At 36.7% G+C, this 16,020-nt stretch overlaps 1 protein-coding gene and 1 pseudogene across 1 annotated transcript; one reads left to right on the forward strand and one right to left on the reverse strand.

The window, feature by feature from the left end:
* Window positions 1-454: 454 nt before the first annotated feature.
* On the reverse strand, window positions 455-5,862 carry LOC137718239 (metal transporter Nramp7.2-like). Its single transcript, XM_088699118.1, has 13 exons — window positions 5,710-5,862; window positions 5,505-5,583; window positions 5,184-5,224; window positions 4,919-4,997; window positions 4,488-4,592; window positions 4,165-4,274; window positions 3,630-3,811; window positions 3,378-3,447; window positions 2,452-2,625; window positions 1,909-2,013; window positions 1,652-1,783; window positions 1,433-1,528; window positions 455-902 (listed from the first exon to the last, which is right to left on the reverse strand). The coding sequence occupies exons 1-13, from the start codon at window positions 5,860-5,862 to the stop codon at window positions 576-578; spliced, it is 1,653 nt and encodes a 550-aa protein (XP_088555244.1). The 3' UTR covers window positions 455-575.
* An 8,740-nt stretch (window positions 5,863-14,602) lies between these two features.
* On the forward strand, window positions 14,603-15,355 carry LOC148695057 (secreted RxLR effector protein 161 pseudogene; annotated as a pseudogene).
* Window positions 15,356-16,020: the final 665 nt, after the last annotated feature.

Below are 16,020 nucleotides of genomic sequence, written 5' to 3' on the forward strand. Positions count from 1 at the left end.
AATGATGTTTGGAGCCGATCCCTTTTTTCCCGTTCGGAAAATATTTCCTTGCCCATTTCTTCTTTCTTCCTCTTGTTTAGAAAATAGTAATGCACCTTGGAAAACTCTGGCATGCCGGTGAAAGGTTTCTGAGAGGATGAAGATTTCAAATGTCTCTAGTAGTATGGTTGAGTTATTTTTAAGTCTGTAAATTATGCTCCTTCTGATATAATGACCAACAAAATAATAATAATTATAACATCCGTTTAATAATAATTTTGGTTTTAGTTTTTATTTTATGCTACGAATAAATTTCGATAGAGTTCTCATTAGAATATCTAACACCGAGTATTTTGGTGGTACTCTAAAAATATCGAAGGAATATCATAATAGAGTGCTGGTGATATTACAGAGAGAATGTGCTAGGTATTGTAGATTGATACTTGATACTAGAACTTCAAATGCTTGATATAAACCGCATAGTCCTCTCGGGGACATCCGATAAAATTGGAATGATAGAGATAACATGCACGCATGTTATATTGATGAAAAATCAACTAATTAAACAAAAAGATGTACATGTACATGTATATCCTCTATTGTGGTAGTGGTATGCCAGCTAAGTCCTGTCTGAAAGGTACTGGGAGGTCACTAGAATTGAGAAGCCCACTTTCCATTTGGTTTTGGGCTGCGGGGTCGTTGTTTGTGGGTTCAATAAAAGTAACCACTGTGTCTTTTCTTAGGGTTAGGTAAACGACTGCAAGGATGTAAATGGCCATGAGAGGGAACACCAAGATCCCAATGAACACAGTTGCAACTTTGGGTAAGCTGCTGTGGATTATCCACCCCACAAATCCTGTGCTGAGGTAGTAGACGTTGATGCCTATGATTCCCATACCTAGAATCCATGATATCACAATGATCTGCATTCAAAATTCACAGCATTGTTACTTTTAATTAGTACTAGCTACTAGCGGGTTAGTTTGATATACATTGTTGATATATTATCTATGAGTTTTCTAGGTTTAGTGGCTACATAAGGCCCATTCTGTTTCGAAGTGATTATGAAAGGGCCATAATCACCTATGAGGAGCCTCTTACTTCCAAATGGACCCATAAATATAGTATCGGATTTCCGTGTCCCCGCTGCCTTCTTGAAAGAGAGATGTCCTGAACCACTAGACGATGGGGGCAGACTTACACAAACGCCACCATACTATGTTCATAGTATGAATAGCTTTTTAAAATTGTCAATATAATGGAATGGTATGACGCGATACGAAGGATCTTTCCGTCTTTCATGATTCTTTCTATACAATATTTTTAGTCTCCAAGCCTCATCACTCACTTGTCGCTCTAATGTTCTTAACAACTTAAAACATTTTGTGTCCAGTCGATTGTTACTTAATTAGTAGCTAGTTAAGCTCAAAGGACTTGATAATTAACTACTCACATAGATTGAATTCTTGTGAGGTCCCATCTTGGTGGCACTACTGCTGAATTTGAGGAGTGGAATTAGAGCAAATGGGAGCTCAAAAGATAGTATCATCTGCAAAATGCATTAAAAAATTTGCTCTTAAGTTAATTATTTTTGGGTATTATTTATGGATATAAATCATATATATATAATAATTTGAGAAGAAAATTGAATAAATTTTAGTTAATTACGAACCGATGCAATGATAATGAGTCTGCCTGCTCCAGAAGACCCTCCGATAATGGAAACAATGAGACTCGGTGTAATGGCAACGCACCTGGTCAGTAGGTTTCTAGCCCATTTGTTCATCTTAATGTCCAAAAAACCCTGCAAATCACCATCAATTTTAGTTATTCTACGTTACTTTAAACTGCGGGAATAGAAATTCGAACTTGAATGCACAAAGAAGAGTGCACTCCTCTACAAAGGAAGAAGTTAAATTCCAAATTAACCTGCATGACAAATTGTCCTGCGTAAGTGCCTGTGATTGTGGAGCTTTGGCCTGAGGCTAATAGTGCAATGGCATAAAAGATTTTGCTTGATCGTCCCAACACATTCTGCACATATTAGTTATCTCGTGTTATATTGGGAAATAGTATTTTATTGTATGTTACGTTGATAAACTATCAATTTGGTCTATAAATAAGATGAGTTTGTACAATGACATATTTTACAAGGTAAGAGAACGTTACTAGTTAGGTGTATATGATTCTCTTCTTAGCACATATTCTGTTTAATGTAGCAAAAATGGAATGATAGGATTGTAGGGACCATGCAGATACTGTATGTAATTTTTGTATTTTGGAGCAAAAAATGGAAATGACGACGAAATATATAAGACCTCGTATATTTGAATACGTGATCCCTATGATAGTCTGGTACGTATTTGTCTGTTTTTGCAACGGTAGTCAAGATATCTTCTATGAAGCTGGTCATATATATGAAAACGCATGCGTGTCCTTTAGATTAGAGGGGCGAGGGGTGTTAATTCGTACCTGGAGAAGGAAGGAAGCAGAGTTGAGAGTAAGATCACTACATGTTTTGTCCTCCGTATCAGAGAGGTCGTTCTGATGGCAGACGGTGCCGGATACGGAAATAATAGCAACATTGATTAAAAATGCTACAAATAATGCAAATCCACTCTCTATCAAGAAATATCGACATGCATCCTGCAAAAATTCAATTAATTAATGTTAAATATAAAGTACACGAGGCGTTAATTAAGAAAATTGTACAGTAATGGAGGCTATCTATTATATAGTCCCGTTCTCCTATGAAGCAAAAACTATAACAACAAAAATTAAACAGTGAAGCAAAAACTAAGTAACAATTGTACTATATAATATATAGTACAATAGTTGGTGGTTATTTAATCCACCATTCGATCTTTAATTCAACAGTGAATCAAAAACTATAACAATAAAAATTAAATAACCACCAACTATTGTACTAAAATTGAACAATGTGTAACCACTATTTTCTAGGACCCTGAGGTTTAGGAGAACGGGTGTATTAGAGTGTGTGTGTGTGTGTATATATACAATTAGTATATCCACAGTATTGTAATAATATTTTGGATTTGTTTGTAACTTAAAAGGCCAATAATTGGAACTTTCACTTTTTTTTTTTTGGTTCGATTTTGCTTAATACTCATAAAAACCCAAGTACAACTGGATTCACGGAAGATGACATCTTATAATAATATGGTTTAAATTTTCCTTTGATAACATAAGTGCTCTAGGCAAGGTGACAAACAGTGTAGCATTAAGTTGATAATTAGTTCTATAAATTATTCAAGTATTATCAGTTCGAGATTTTCAACCAATTACTTGGATCTTCATGCCATTTAAGGTTATGTATCAATTATTTACTGTAATCTAATTGAATAGAAAAGCTGATTTTTTTAATGTATGGAACTTACATTGATGCCACTGACAGATTTCGGAATTTTCCTAGAAAGCACAAGAGCTGAGTGGAGAAAAAGGTTGTGCCTGTCAAAATATATAGTTAAGTGTAAGTGTAATATAACGTGCGATCGGGCGTAGCAAGCAACATAATATAAGAACATGTATGAAAAATAAGATGACATAAGACTAGCAGTTTTTAATTTAATTTTTATCATTGATTGAATCATAATTTGACGACGTAAGTATTTGTCGCAACATGTACTTACGGCATAACAAGGGCTCCCAAGAGGGCAATGGCATCGCCGGTGGCTCGTTGGCCGCTGAGCTTAGGGATGAACATGCCTTGGATCACACTCGATGCCGGAGGCTTCACATAACTCATTTCCCCAAAGAAACAGGCAGCCATCACAAACACCAGCACTGCTATCAGTATTTCCAGCTTCCTCACCTGCCCATACACATAATGCAACCACAAACATACAATCAATATTGATCCAGGCCTCAACATTGACCTTCCTACCAAGACAAAAATCGAGAATTCTCCAATCAAAATATTTTTTATCCATAAAATAAATTCAATACACGTGAATAAGACAAATTACATTACATATTAATCAATCCAAAAAAAAAAGGTATTTGATTTTATATCAATGATTGGGTTTCACCCCAAAAGTATTTTGATTAGTATATTGACATGGTGATTTAATATAATAACTAAAAAAAGATAATATACAAAAGATTAAACTAATTAATCTCTTAAGAGTTGCATTTGCAGTTAACATGACCAGTAAAATTAATTACCCCATATCTCTGCAGGCCAAGAAGAAGGAGAGTACTGAAACCAGTTAAGAGTACTCCAGTCCAAACTGGAATATTGAACAGTAAATTAAGAGCGAAGGCCGTGCCAATCACTGCATTCCAAATTAAGAATCGTCGTTATAATTTATTCATACAGGCTTAGTCTACGATACTCTTTAAAAGAATCGTCACTTATAAAACACACACACACACATACACACGATACCCTTTAAAAGAATCGTCACTTATAATATATATGTATATAGATAGATACACACACATGTTAATGCGTAAACATGAATTAAGTTTGAAATGAATATATTTGCCTTCGGGTATGTCAGCCGCTATGACGGCCACTTCTGCTAGCAACCACAAACAATATTTGACAAATGGTGGGTATTCCGCCTTGCATAATTCTGACAAATGTTTCCCTGAAATTTATTAAAAATAAAAATTATTCTTTAAATTGAAATAAAACAACCATAGATAGATCTTCAATTTTTCTTTTGTCCAGAATAATATAATCTTGTGTTTGCTTTCTCTCCTCGATCGATCTCTTAGAATCTATCGTATCAGCTGTTTATCTTATCTCGATCCTCCAATCCATTTTAGCTAACAACAACAATAAGAAACAAAACTTGTTCTTAGTTTCTATTTATTTATTATAGAATTTCCCCTAATTATTTTTTTCTATAAAATATATTATATTCTAAATATGCTATTTTTTTAGATTAAAATAATTTGTCCATTTACATACCAGTTGTCACGCCAAGGTTTGCTGCGAGCGATTGGATTATGAGAGCGAAGACCAACCCAATAAGAATCACCCATAGCAGCTGAAAATACATGCACAGCAATATATTATCTTTATAATTAAGACCACTGCTTTGACCTTTTGTTTTGCATGCCAAATAAATATAAAGAATTTGATCGATCTTCAGTATTTTTTTATCTGTTCTTAATGCTTGTTTTTAATAATTGTCTTATTTTTTTTCATTTTTATCTGAATTTTATTTTATTACCTCGTATCTGTGATTTGCTCCAGCTTGCAGATCAGTTTCCACTGTAAGATCATCATAAACAACATGAACTTTAATCAACAAATGAAGAACAAAAGCATAAAGTCTCATACATATATGTATGTATTACGTATGTACACATGAAAATATTGTTATGGCAGGTTGATTGAGCTATATATGTGTTAATGTGCCTTTACTAGATTTATATTGTCAAACTGTGAATTTGAATTGCACATTCAGATAAAAACAACTTAATCAGCGGTTCAAATTCAGAACCTGCGAAAACCTTTCATGTATATAACATAGGGAGAAAGAGTGACTCACAATTGCCAGGATCAAGGTAAGCCAAAGAGACAAGGAATCCAGGGCCAACATGTGCTAGAAACTTTCTCCATCCAGGCTTCTAATGATGATCATCGGAATTAATCAACAAAAACACAAGATGAAAACTTAACATTTTATTTTGTTAAAAAAAAAAAACAAAAAAAAAAAAGCTTCATAAAAATGAGAGAGAGAGAGAGAGAGAGACCTGAGGCTCATCCTTGGGGTCAATAGTATGCTGAAGGTCAAGATCAAAGTGTTTGCTGGGTGGTGTGCCTTCTGAATAGATGGCTGCAGTTATGCGAGTGGAAGCACCATCTGTACCTGCTCTCTGTTGCTGTTCTTGGTTTTGGTTTTCCATCTCTCTCTCTCTCTCTCTGTGTCTGCAGCAGCTAGTTAAACTGAGTAGTGAAAGTAATACTGCCTGAATGTGAGGAGACACATATATGTAGAGGTGGCTATATATATTGCATGAAAGAGTAATAGTAATAAAAAAATGACACCATTTCTCATTCAAAGGGCAAAATTGGAAACTCCTTATTTAGGCCATTGCATGATTCAAATTCCGATTTTGGTATCATAGTAATGTACCATTTGATGTGACAAGTGATGTATACATGACATGTAAATTACTGAATTCATCTTATTGACTAATGACTATATGAATTATTTGTCACATAATATGGTACACTAAATGGTATAAATATGTAGCCTTCCTAACTAACATTACTCTTAATTATATGGATTTTTTCTTTCCAGTTTAGTTTGAAAAGCCTTGACTCTCACTTTAGGAACAATATAAGTGAAAAACATTTAGCCATAACAAAACAAAAAGATGAAAAAATTAGTGTAAAAGTTTCTTTTCTTTGGTTTACAAAATTATTCTTCAATCGTTTGACACGCCAAAAAAAAAAGGAAAAAAAAAAACATTTTAACATATTATCCTCAAAGTTGTACTCATAGATATGAAAAGCCAAAAAAAGCCTCAAAATATCAAAGCTTTGGCATCCCCATATATATACGTATCTTTTAATAGTTTAAAGAATTGACAAAAAGAGTTGTACAGATGACTATTCCTTAGATTCTCTTCACCAACATCATCTAAACATCTCCTATTACTTGATAACAATTAATTAGTACTGAAGAGACAAGAACAAGCATGCTCGATCAATAAAGGATGAAGATTTTGTTGTTTTTAAACGGACTGCAGTCCAAATAATCTGTTGTTTTTAATTCAGATGAGTATATCTTATAGCAACTAATATGGCTTTTATTTTTTAGGGAAAATGAATTTCATTAAACTGCAAAACTCTAACGCGGTACAAACTAGGGCATGCATACACAATTGTCTAATAAAACTTTGAATGGGTGGAAAAAAACGAAGGAAGAAAAAGGAGCGAAAAAGGAGCGACACATGTCGCTTATTTAATCGACACTTACATAATCGTCGAAAGTACAGTCCATTTGCCAGGACGGGCCATTACCCTCCCACAAAGAGAAATCACTAAGCCGAAGATAATTTTTGCAATTTAATTTAGCCACCCGATATATGTATCAGTCAAATGTATTATACAATGTACTATTGTCACTACCAGAAATTACCATCTGCTCGACAAAATTTTGTCCAACGAATAGTATTTCGTGGGGCAAATAACCTTTACCCGTCATAATACAAATGTTTGTTGGGCAAAAAGGGCCAATGTTTTGGTTTCTGCAGAGGTTTTTGCCCGATGGATAGAGTTCAACGGGCAAAGCTTCAGTCGTTTGGTAAAGTTTTCGTGCCAAGGAAAAGACATAGGCTGTAAAATGGCAACCTTTGCGCGACGAATCACCTGGGTTTTGTCTCATAAAGGTCTATTTATGATTTAAGGTCTATAATTTGTAGGGCAAAATATACTATTTTGTCAAGCAAAGGTGAGGGACATGACATATTTAATTCCTTCGATGATTTTTGCAGTCTCCAAAATCAATTTAAACAATCCACCTCTCAAACTTGTTTGTATATACTCCGAGATCGCATACGCAAAAAATCACCAAAAACAAATTGTCACATCGCGGGCTCAACTCCACCGTAGCATGATATTGTTCGCTTTGGGCCCCGACCACACCCTCACGGTTTTGTTTCTGGGAACTCACACGAGAACTTTCCAGTGGGTCACCCATCCTGGGATTGCTCTCACGCGAACTCGCTTAACTTCGGAGTTCCGATGGAACCTAAAGTCAGTGAGCTCCCAAAAGGCCTCATGCTAAAGAAGGTGGGCTTGTACATATAAGGCATAGATGATCCACTCCCCTGGGCGATGTGGGATCTAACAATCCACCCCCCTTAGGGGCCTGACGTCCTCGTCGACATATTTCCGGCTAGGGATTAGCTGATACCAAATTGTCACATCCCAGGCTCAACTCCACCGTACCATGATATTGTTGTTGGAAGTATGCCCACAAAGCCACTCATTTGATGTAATAGCTTTTTGGAATACTTATTGTGTTAAACTTTTATATGTTTAATAGAGGGCAAAGCTTATTGTTAATCACTATTTATAGTATCTTGTGTTTAAGCAATAAGGGAATCCAAGGAATGTATTTGATCTAAGAGACAAGTGATTTAAGTTAGTTGAATTAACGAGACCTTTCTCTTATGTTCATTCCTAAAACGTTCCTAGCCATAGGATTGCCAATTGGGCATTGACAATCCGCTAAGGTTAGTATGTGTTATGTCGACTCAAGCGTGAGTATGAACTAGTCTCAAGTCATTTGGTGTTGGACACTAAGGCAAACACATAGGTGCTCGAAAGAGTAATCGAGTACACTGAACAACGATCAAACGAGAGTTCGAACATACATGTCATGTGAGAACTCGATAGTTGCAATATGCAAAGTAGTCCTTTGACCTGAGGCATCATTGATGTCTAATGGTTAGGTCCTTGATCTTTGATTATGTCAACGGCATTCCATTGGAGTGTCCACGGCATTGTTGGGGTCAAGCTATCTAGTCATGTAGGCATATGAATGCACAACAAGGGATCTCTAACCTTCCATGGTGGAAGGAGAATACTCTAAGATATGATTCGAGAGTCTTTGGCCAAAGCATATGAATATGACTAAGGAAGCTTGTTCCAAATCTTATTCAATTGAATCATATAGAGAAGTATCACATTGGATAGTAGACATGAAACAAACTATCACTTAAACAATGTGATTAAGAGTATTGTATTAGAGAAGGACCGTATTGCATTGTAGTTGTAACTGGATAGGTTGTCCAACCACTTCTACTTAGCTTGGGTAACCATGACATGCTGCTAGGCGTCACCCATGGTTTGTGGAAGCCCTAAAGATTAGCAAACACTAATTTTAAGGGAGAATTGAAATGTGGTTTCAATTCACAATCGATCGTTAAGAGTAACATCGCCCACTACCTCGCTAATTGGAACCTAATGGATCGTACACCGAATAAGGATATAAGTGAAGAAATTATATGAAATGGATAAGCAATTAAATGGTTTAATTGAAGAATGGTCAAGATTAATTAAATAGTTAATTAATTATACGAAACGTTCGTATTGGGCGTTTAAGTTAGTTTTGGGCTTCGGGGCACAAAAACGTTTTGGTCCACAAGGCCCATTATGTTTAAGTTGTATGACAACTAAAACAAAATGGGCAATTAAGCCCAATAACAACATATGGCCGGCCATAAGGGTGAGGGGTAGCAAACTTGTATTAATTACAAGTTTGCCACTCACATGAAATGAAGTATAAAATCAACATTATAGCTTTGTTTCACATTAGGGTTTTCTAATTGAATTTGGGTGAAACATATTCTCTCATTTTCTACATAGAGGCCGGCCACTTAGGGGAGGAACATCTAGCAATCTATTCTTCCCTAAGTCATCCATTTCATCTTCACACTACATCTTTGGTGTGGAGACTTAGAGACACCAAACCTTTGGTGTTTTGGAGAACAAATCCTCAAATCCTCAAAGAAGAAAAGGAGCACTAAAAGGGAGGAAATCACAAGGAAGATCCAAGGAGCAAGGAGGTGACTTGAAGGCCCTCCACTTGGGTGAATCCCTTGTGCAATCAAGGATGAGCTTCAAGGGTAAAGAATCTCTAAATTCTTATTCTCTTTAATATTGTTAAAGAGTCTTATGGTTCACCATATACTAGGCTTTGAAAGTCATGGGTTTTATGAATTGTTTTTGGATGCATGCCTACTTTAATTTTTTAATAGTTTGCCTATGTATTCAAATGTTCTTTACATGTTCTTAGCTAGAACAAAATATTTCCTTCAAGTGGTATCAGAGCCTAGGCCTAGTTTATGGTGGATCCTTTTGGGTTTTGTGATTTTTCATATTTTGTGATTTAAGTGTTGTAAATGTTACAAGCTTTGTTCTTGCTTTGAATATAAATTTTGCTTGAAAATTTAGCATCTCAAATGTTGTAGATGTATTTCATTAAAGCATGAATAATGGAACTAAAAGTTGGTGCCAAGTGTTTTGGGATTTTCGGCCAAATCCAAAGGGTGATTTTTTGGGTTCTTGTTAGTCTTGTTAAAATGGTTTTAAAGTGCTTTTTGGAACCCCTAAGTACCCTAGGATATTAACCCTCTTTTGAGTTGTGAAAATTTGAGTTTTTGGTGAAAGAAAACATCCATGGAGCTATTATGAGTTTTCATGTATGTTCTTCATATTTCTTGAAGTTCTTACCAAGAACAAAAAAGTTTTGAAGTTTTGATTCAAAAGTTTTATGTTTTTCATAAAGTTTTGTTTTTCAAATGGTGGGTGATAGTTATTGGTGAGATGTGACTAAAAGAATTTTAAAGTTTTATAAAAAAAAAAAACATTTTCTTACAAACCATCAAAGTCACCTTTGTCTCACCTACCAAAAACCACTTACAAAACTTTAGATTTTTTCAATTTTTCAACACTATGGCCGGCCACCTTTGGTAAAAGGTGTTGGAGGGACTTTTGTGCAATTATATAAAGTTTTGATACTTTTGTGTATTTGCATTTTGACCCCAAAAGTTTTTTTTTTAACAAAGTGACCCAAATTGTTGTGGTCATTGTTTTTGGCCCAAAACAAAATGAGAACAAAAATTGTTTTGTCTCTTTAATGAGAATTTGATTTTCATTATATTTAGTTCCATTTAAATCAATTCTATGGATCCAAAAACCAATTGTTTAAAGTTGCTTTCTTAGTTAATTTAGTTAATTAAGAAAAGGGTGATTATGAACCAAAGGCCTCGATAATTGAGCTATGTGATTGGCCGATTTACATTATGAATGCTTGGGTTTTAAGTAATGTAGATTTGAATGTAATTTGATTAATTCAAGTTGTTGTATTGGGCATAAGTCCTTCAATTTGTTGTAAAGGGCATAAGCCCATTATTTGTGTTGTAAAAGGGCATAAGCCCTTCTTATTATTTCATGTATTCCTCTTTGTTTATATGTATGCAAATTGGAATAGTTGGGTCCAACGCCCAATAGGAAATAACGGTTTAATTGGATTAAACGCGTAACTAAAATCAACAACTATCTACCTTAAACCCAAGGTCCAACACAAGGCTCGTGTTGGATCAAATCAAACGGTTCATAATCATCCTAAAACCTAATATGACTATATAGTCCATATGAGGATGCAATGCGTTCGTTAGTAGTTCCATATAGTCTCGCTTGTTTCAACGAAACAGTGGGAGTATTATATGCTACTAAATCATATTAACTTGGACCAATAGTTATGACAGGGCCATGTTCTTTTAATATGATTAAAATGATTTTGATGTAGCCCAAAACTACTCCCTCAACAAACGAATATTAAGTTGATAAACGAGAGATGTTTTGAACATTTCTTCGTAGGCCTTCCACCGTGGTGGGCTCCAATCGTTTGTGACTTGTACACCGGCTTCACCCTATCATGGGGGAGTACAAAGTGCATGCTTACACTCAGGAGGAGTCCATAAACATATGATGAGGTAAGTGTAGGCAACGAGGATGGCCGATATCATATCATTGTGAGGCTATTCTTGAACCCCTTCATGAACTAAGCATGGTGGGAATAACTTAACTAAGTGCAATGGTGCCGATATCGTATCATCGTGAGGCCACATTCTCTAGAGGCCAAACTAGATGGGTAATTACAAGAGTTGTAAATGAGTAAAGTGTTATTCTCTCATCATTATTTTTGCTAACCGATATCGTATCATCGTGAGGTGGGCTTGGTAATGGTGAGTCTCCCATACCCCGCTAAGAGTTCAACATAACTCTCGGATTCTATTGAGGGATATGGAATTTGCCAAAAATAGTGGGTGGTACTATTTGATTCAAGACCCAATCAAGTAGTTAATCAACAATCTAATACGATTTCTGTTATGTTATGTAGTTAACGACATGCCTAAAATACTACCCACCATTATACTTGACAAAATGGCCCAAGATTTTTTCCTTGCATATCTCTCGGATGATTTCACTAAGTTTATTGTAAACTATAAAGTGAATAGATTCGATCATACTTTTAACGAGATGATTGACATGTGCTGTAAATTTGAAAAATGTTTCAAAAAGGACAGTGGGAGTGAGAATGCAAAAACAAGGAAAAGGTTACATAAGAAGAAGGCAAAGAAATCCAAAGGAACATGCTTTCATTGTGGAAAGGATGAACGTTGGAAGAAGAAATACAGGGTGCACATTGCGAGCCTTATGACACGAACTTTTGAAGAGACTATTTCTGTCATAGAGAGTGCTTTTACAGTGAGCTCTAATTCCTGGATATTTGATTCAGGTGCTAGTCAACATATCTGTAATACGATACAGGGACTAGCAGGGAGCAAGACACTGCGCAATGGGGAGATGGTTGTGCGAGTGGGGAACGGCGCTAAAATCTCTGCAAAAGCAATAGGCACCTACATGCTTAACCTACCCTCTGGGGAAGTCCTGGAACTTAAAAATTGTTTATATTTTCCTTCATGTATAAAGAATTTGATTTCTATCTCTAAGCTTTTACGAGATGGGCACTCAGTATTGTTTGACAAAATGTGTTGCACTTTATACTTGAACGGTCGTATTATCTCTCATGGTAATATGATAGAGGGACTTTTTCACCTAGAGACGAATAGTGGGATGCACTGTATTGAAATGCACTGTATTGAAAGCGGGAATACCTCAAAACCCAAAAGGGCTAGAGAAGAAGTTAACCAAGAAAGGATGTGGCATCTTAAACTTGGACATGTGAACCTTGAAAAGATTCGCAAGATGTCGAAAGACGGATATGTCCGCCCATTAGGTAATGACCAGATGGGTACTTGTGAATGCTGTTTGAAAGGGAAGATGACCAAATCTCCATTCACTGGGAAAGGAGAGCGTGCCACTGAAATTCTAGGGTTAATCCACACTGACGTATGTGGACCTATGTCTACTACGTCGAGAGGAGGTTTCTCCTACTATATCACATTCACCGACGATCACTCTCGGTTTGGCTATGTGTATCTTATGAAGTACAAGTCAGAATCCTTTGAAAGGTTCAAAGAATTCAAGAATAAAGTTGAGAAGCAAACTGGAAAACAGATAAAAATCCTAAGATCAGATCGAGGGGGTGAATATCTGAGTAATGAATTCCTAGATTATCTCAAAGAGTGTGGAATAATATCACAGTGGACTCCACCGGGAACTCCACAACTTAATGGAGTTTCTGAAAGGAGAAATCGAACCTTGATGAACATGGTTCGTTCTATGATGAGTTCCGCTGATCTGCCAGTAACATTCTGGGGATACGCTCTATATACAGCAGCTTACTTGCTTAATAGAGTACCTTCCAAATTAGTTTCACAAACGCCCTATGAGATATGGCATGGAAGAAAGCCAAGTCTTAATCACATTAAGATTTGGGGTTGTGAAGCATATGTCAAGAAGCTTGAAGCTACTAAGCTTGAAGCGAGATCAGTAAGGTGCTATTTTGTGGGATATCCTAGAGAAACTATGGGATATGAGTTCTACCATCCTGACGACCAGAAAGTCTTTGTCGCCAGAACTGCTATGTTTCTTGAGGAACAATTTATTCTCAAAGGAACTATAAGTAAAACGATGGAAATTAATGAGATTAATGATGAACCACAAACAAGCACACGACATGTTGACAACCCTGTTCCTGAACTCCTAGCTCCACGTAGATCTGAACGGGTTAGTAAGCCACCTAAGAGGTATGTCTTAGACAATGAATTTGCGGAATTGCACCTTCTAGGTGACAATGACACAAAGGAGGACCCTAGGGACTACACTGAAGCAATGTCCGACATTGATTCAAAGAGATGGCATGAGGCCATGAAATCCGAGATGGATTCCATGTATCAAAATCAGGTCTGGACTCTTGTAGACCCTCCAGAAGGTATAGTACCTGTTGGAAATAAATGGGTATTCAAGAGGAAGATAGGCGTTGATGGGAACGTGGAGACTTATAAGGCTAGACTAGTAGCCAAAGGTTACAGGCAATGAGAAGGGATTGACTATGAAGAAACTTTCTCTCCTATAGCCATGATTAAGTCCATTCGGATTTTGCTTGCTATAACTGCGTACCATGATTATGAAATCTGGCAAATAGACGTGAAGACAGCCTTTCTGAACGGTTACCTAGAGGAAGAGCTTTATATGGCTCAACCCGAAGGTTTCGTGTCCAAGTCTGAAAAGACTAAGGTATGCAAGCTTCAGAGGTCCATTTATGGACTTAAGCAAGCCTCCAGGAGCTGGAACATTCGTTTTGATACTGAAATCAAATCGTTTGGTTTTACTCAAAACAAAGACGACAATTGTGTTTATCAAAAAGTCGTTGGGGAAGCAGTTGTATTCCTAGTGTTATATGTAGATGACATATTACTATTCGGGAATGACACTGCAGTACTTTCTTCTGTAAAAGTGTGGTTGTCCAAAACCTTCCACATGAAAGATTTAGGAGATGCATCTTATGTACTTGGGATAAAGCTCTATCGTGATAGATCCAGAAAATTAATTGGATTATCCCAATCTATGTACATTGATAAGGTGCTAAGTAGGTTCCAGATGGAGCAATCTAAGAAAGGTATTCTTCCTGTAGGACATGGAATTCATCTTTCTAAGTCCATGGGACCTAAGACTCCTGAAGAGATACGACATATGAATATGATTCCTTATGCTTCCGCCATAGGAAGTCTTATGTATGCCATGATATGCACAAGGCCTGATATCGCATATGCTGTGAGCATTACTAGTCGATATCAATCTAACCCAGGATCAGAACACTGGGCAGCTGTCAAGACGGTCCTTAAGTACTTAAGAAGAACTAAGGACATGTTCCTCGTTTATGGAGGAGCGACAGAGTTGCGAGTGGAAGGCTATACAGACGCAGATTTCCAATCTGACGTCAATGATAGAAGTTCCAACTCCGGATATGTATTCACTCTGAATGGTGGGGCTGTCAGCTGGAAAAGCAAGAAACAAAGTGTAATTGCCGATTCCATGACAGAGGTTGAATATGTCGCTGCAGCTGAAGCCGGCAAAGAAGTGTTCTGGATGAAAAAGTTCATTACTGAACTTGGAGTGGTTCCAACCATTACATCACCAGTAACTTTGTACTGTGATAATAGTGGGGCGATAGCTCAAGCCAAGGAACCCAGGGCACATCAAAAGAACAAGCATTTTGATAGGCGCTTTAATATCATTAGAAGATATGCTGCCGAGGGGAAAATCAACATCCTCAAAGTTGCTTCAGCCGATAACGTAGCAGATCCACTGACAAAGCCAATGTCTCAAATCCAGCTTGACCGTCATATGGAAAAGATGGGTATTAGATACATGGGAAGATGGCTTTGAGTGCAAGTGGGAGATTGTTGGAAGTATGCCCACAAAGCCACTCATTTGATGTAATAGCTTTTTGGAATACTTATTGTGTTAAACTTTTATATGTTTAATAGAGGGGAAAGCTTATTGTTAATCACTATTTATTGTATCTTGTGTTTAAGCAATAAGGGAATCCAAGGAATGTATTTGATCTAAGAGACAAGTGATTTAAGTTAGTTAAATTAACGAGACCTTTCTCTTATGTTCATTCCTAAAACGTTCCTAGCCATAGGATTGCCAATTGGGCATTGACAATCCGCTAAGGTTAGTATGTGTTATGTCGACTCAAGCGTGAGTATGAACTAGTCTCAAGTCATTTGGTGTTGGACACTAAGGCAAACACATAGGTGCTCGAAAGAGTAAACGAGTACACTGAACAACGATCAAACGAGAGTTCGAACATACATGTCATGTGAGAACTCGATAGTTGCAATATGCAAAGTAGTCCTTTGACCTGAGGCATCATTGATGTCTAATGGTTAGGTCCTTGATCTTTGATTATGTCAACGGCATTCCGTTGGAGTGTCCACGGCATTCCGTTGGAGTGTCCACGACATTGTTGGGGTCAAGCTATCTAGTCATGTAGGCATATGAATGCACAACAAGGGATCTTTAACCTTCCATGGTGGAAGGAGAATACTCTAAGATATGATTCGAGAGTC

The sequence above is a fragment of the Pyrus communis genome, chromosome 8 (assembly GCF_041283825.1).
Source record: "Pyrus communis isolate YQ-2024b chromosome 8, ASM4128382v1, whole genome shotgun sequence".
Taxonomy (NCBI): Eukaryota; Viridiplantae; Streptophyta; class Magnoliopsida; order Rosales; family Rosaceae; genus Pyrus; species Pyrus communis.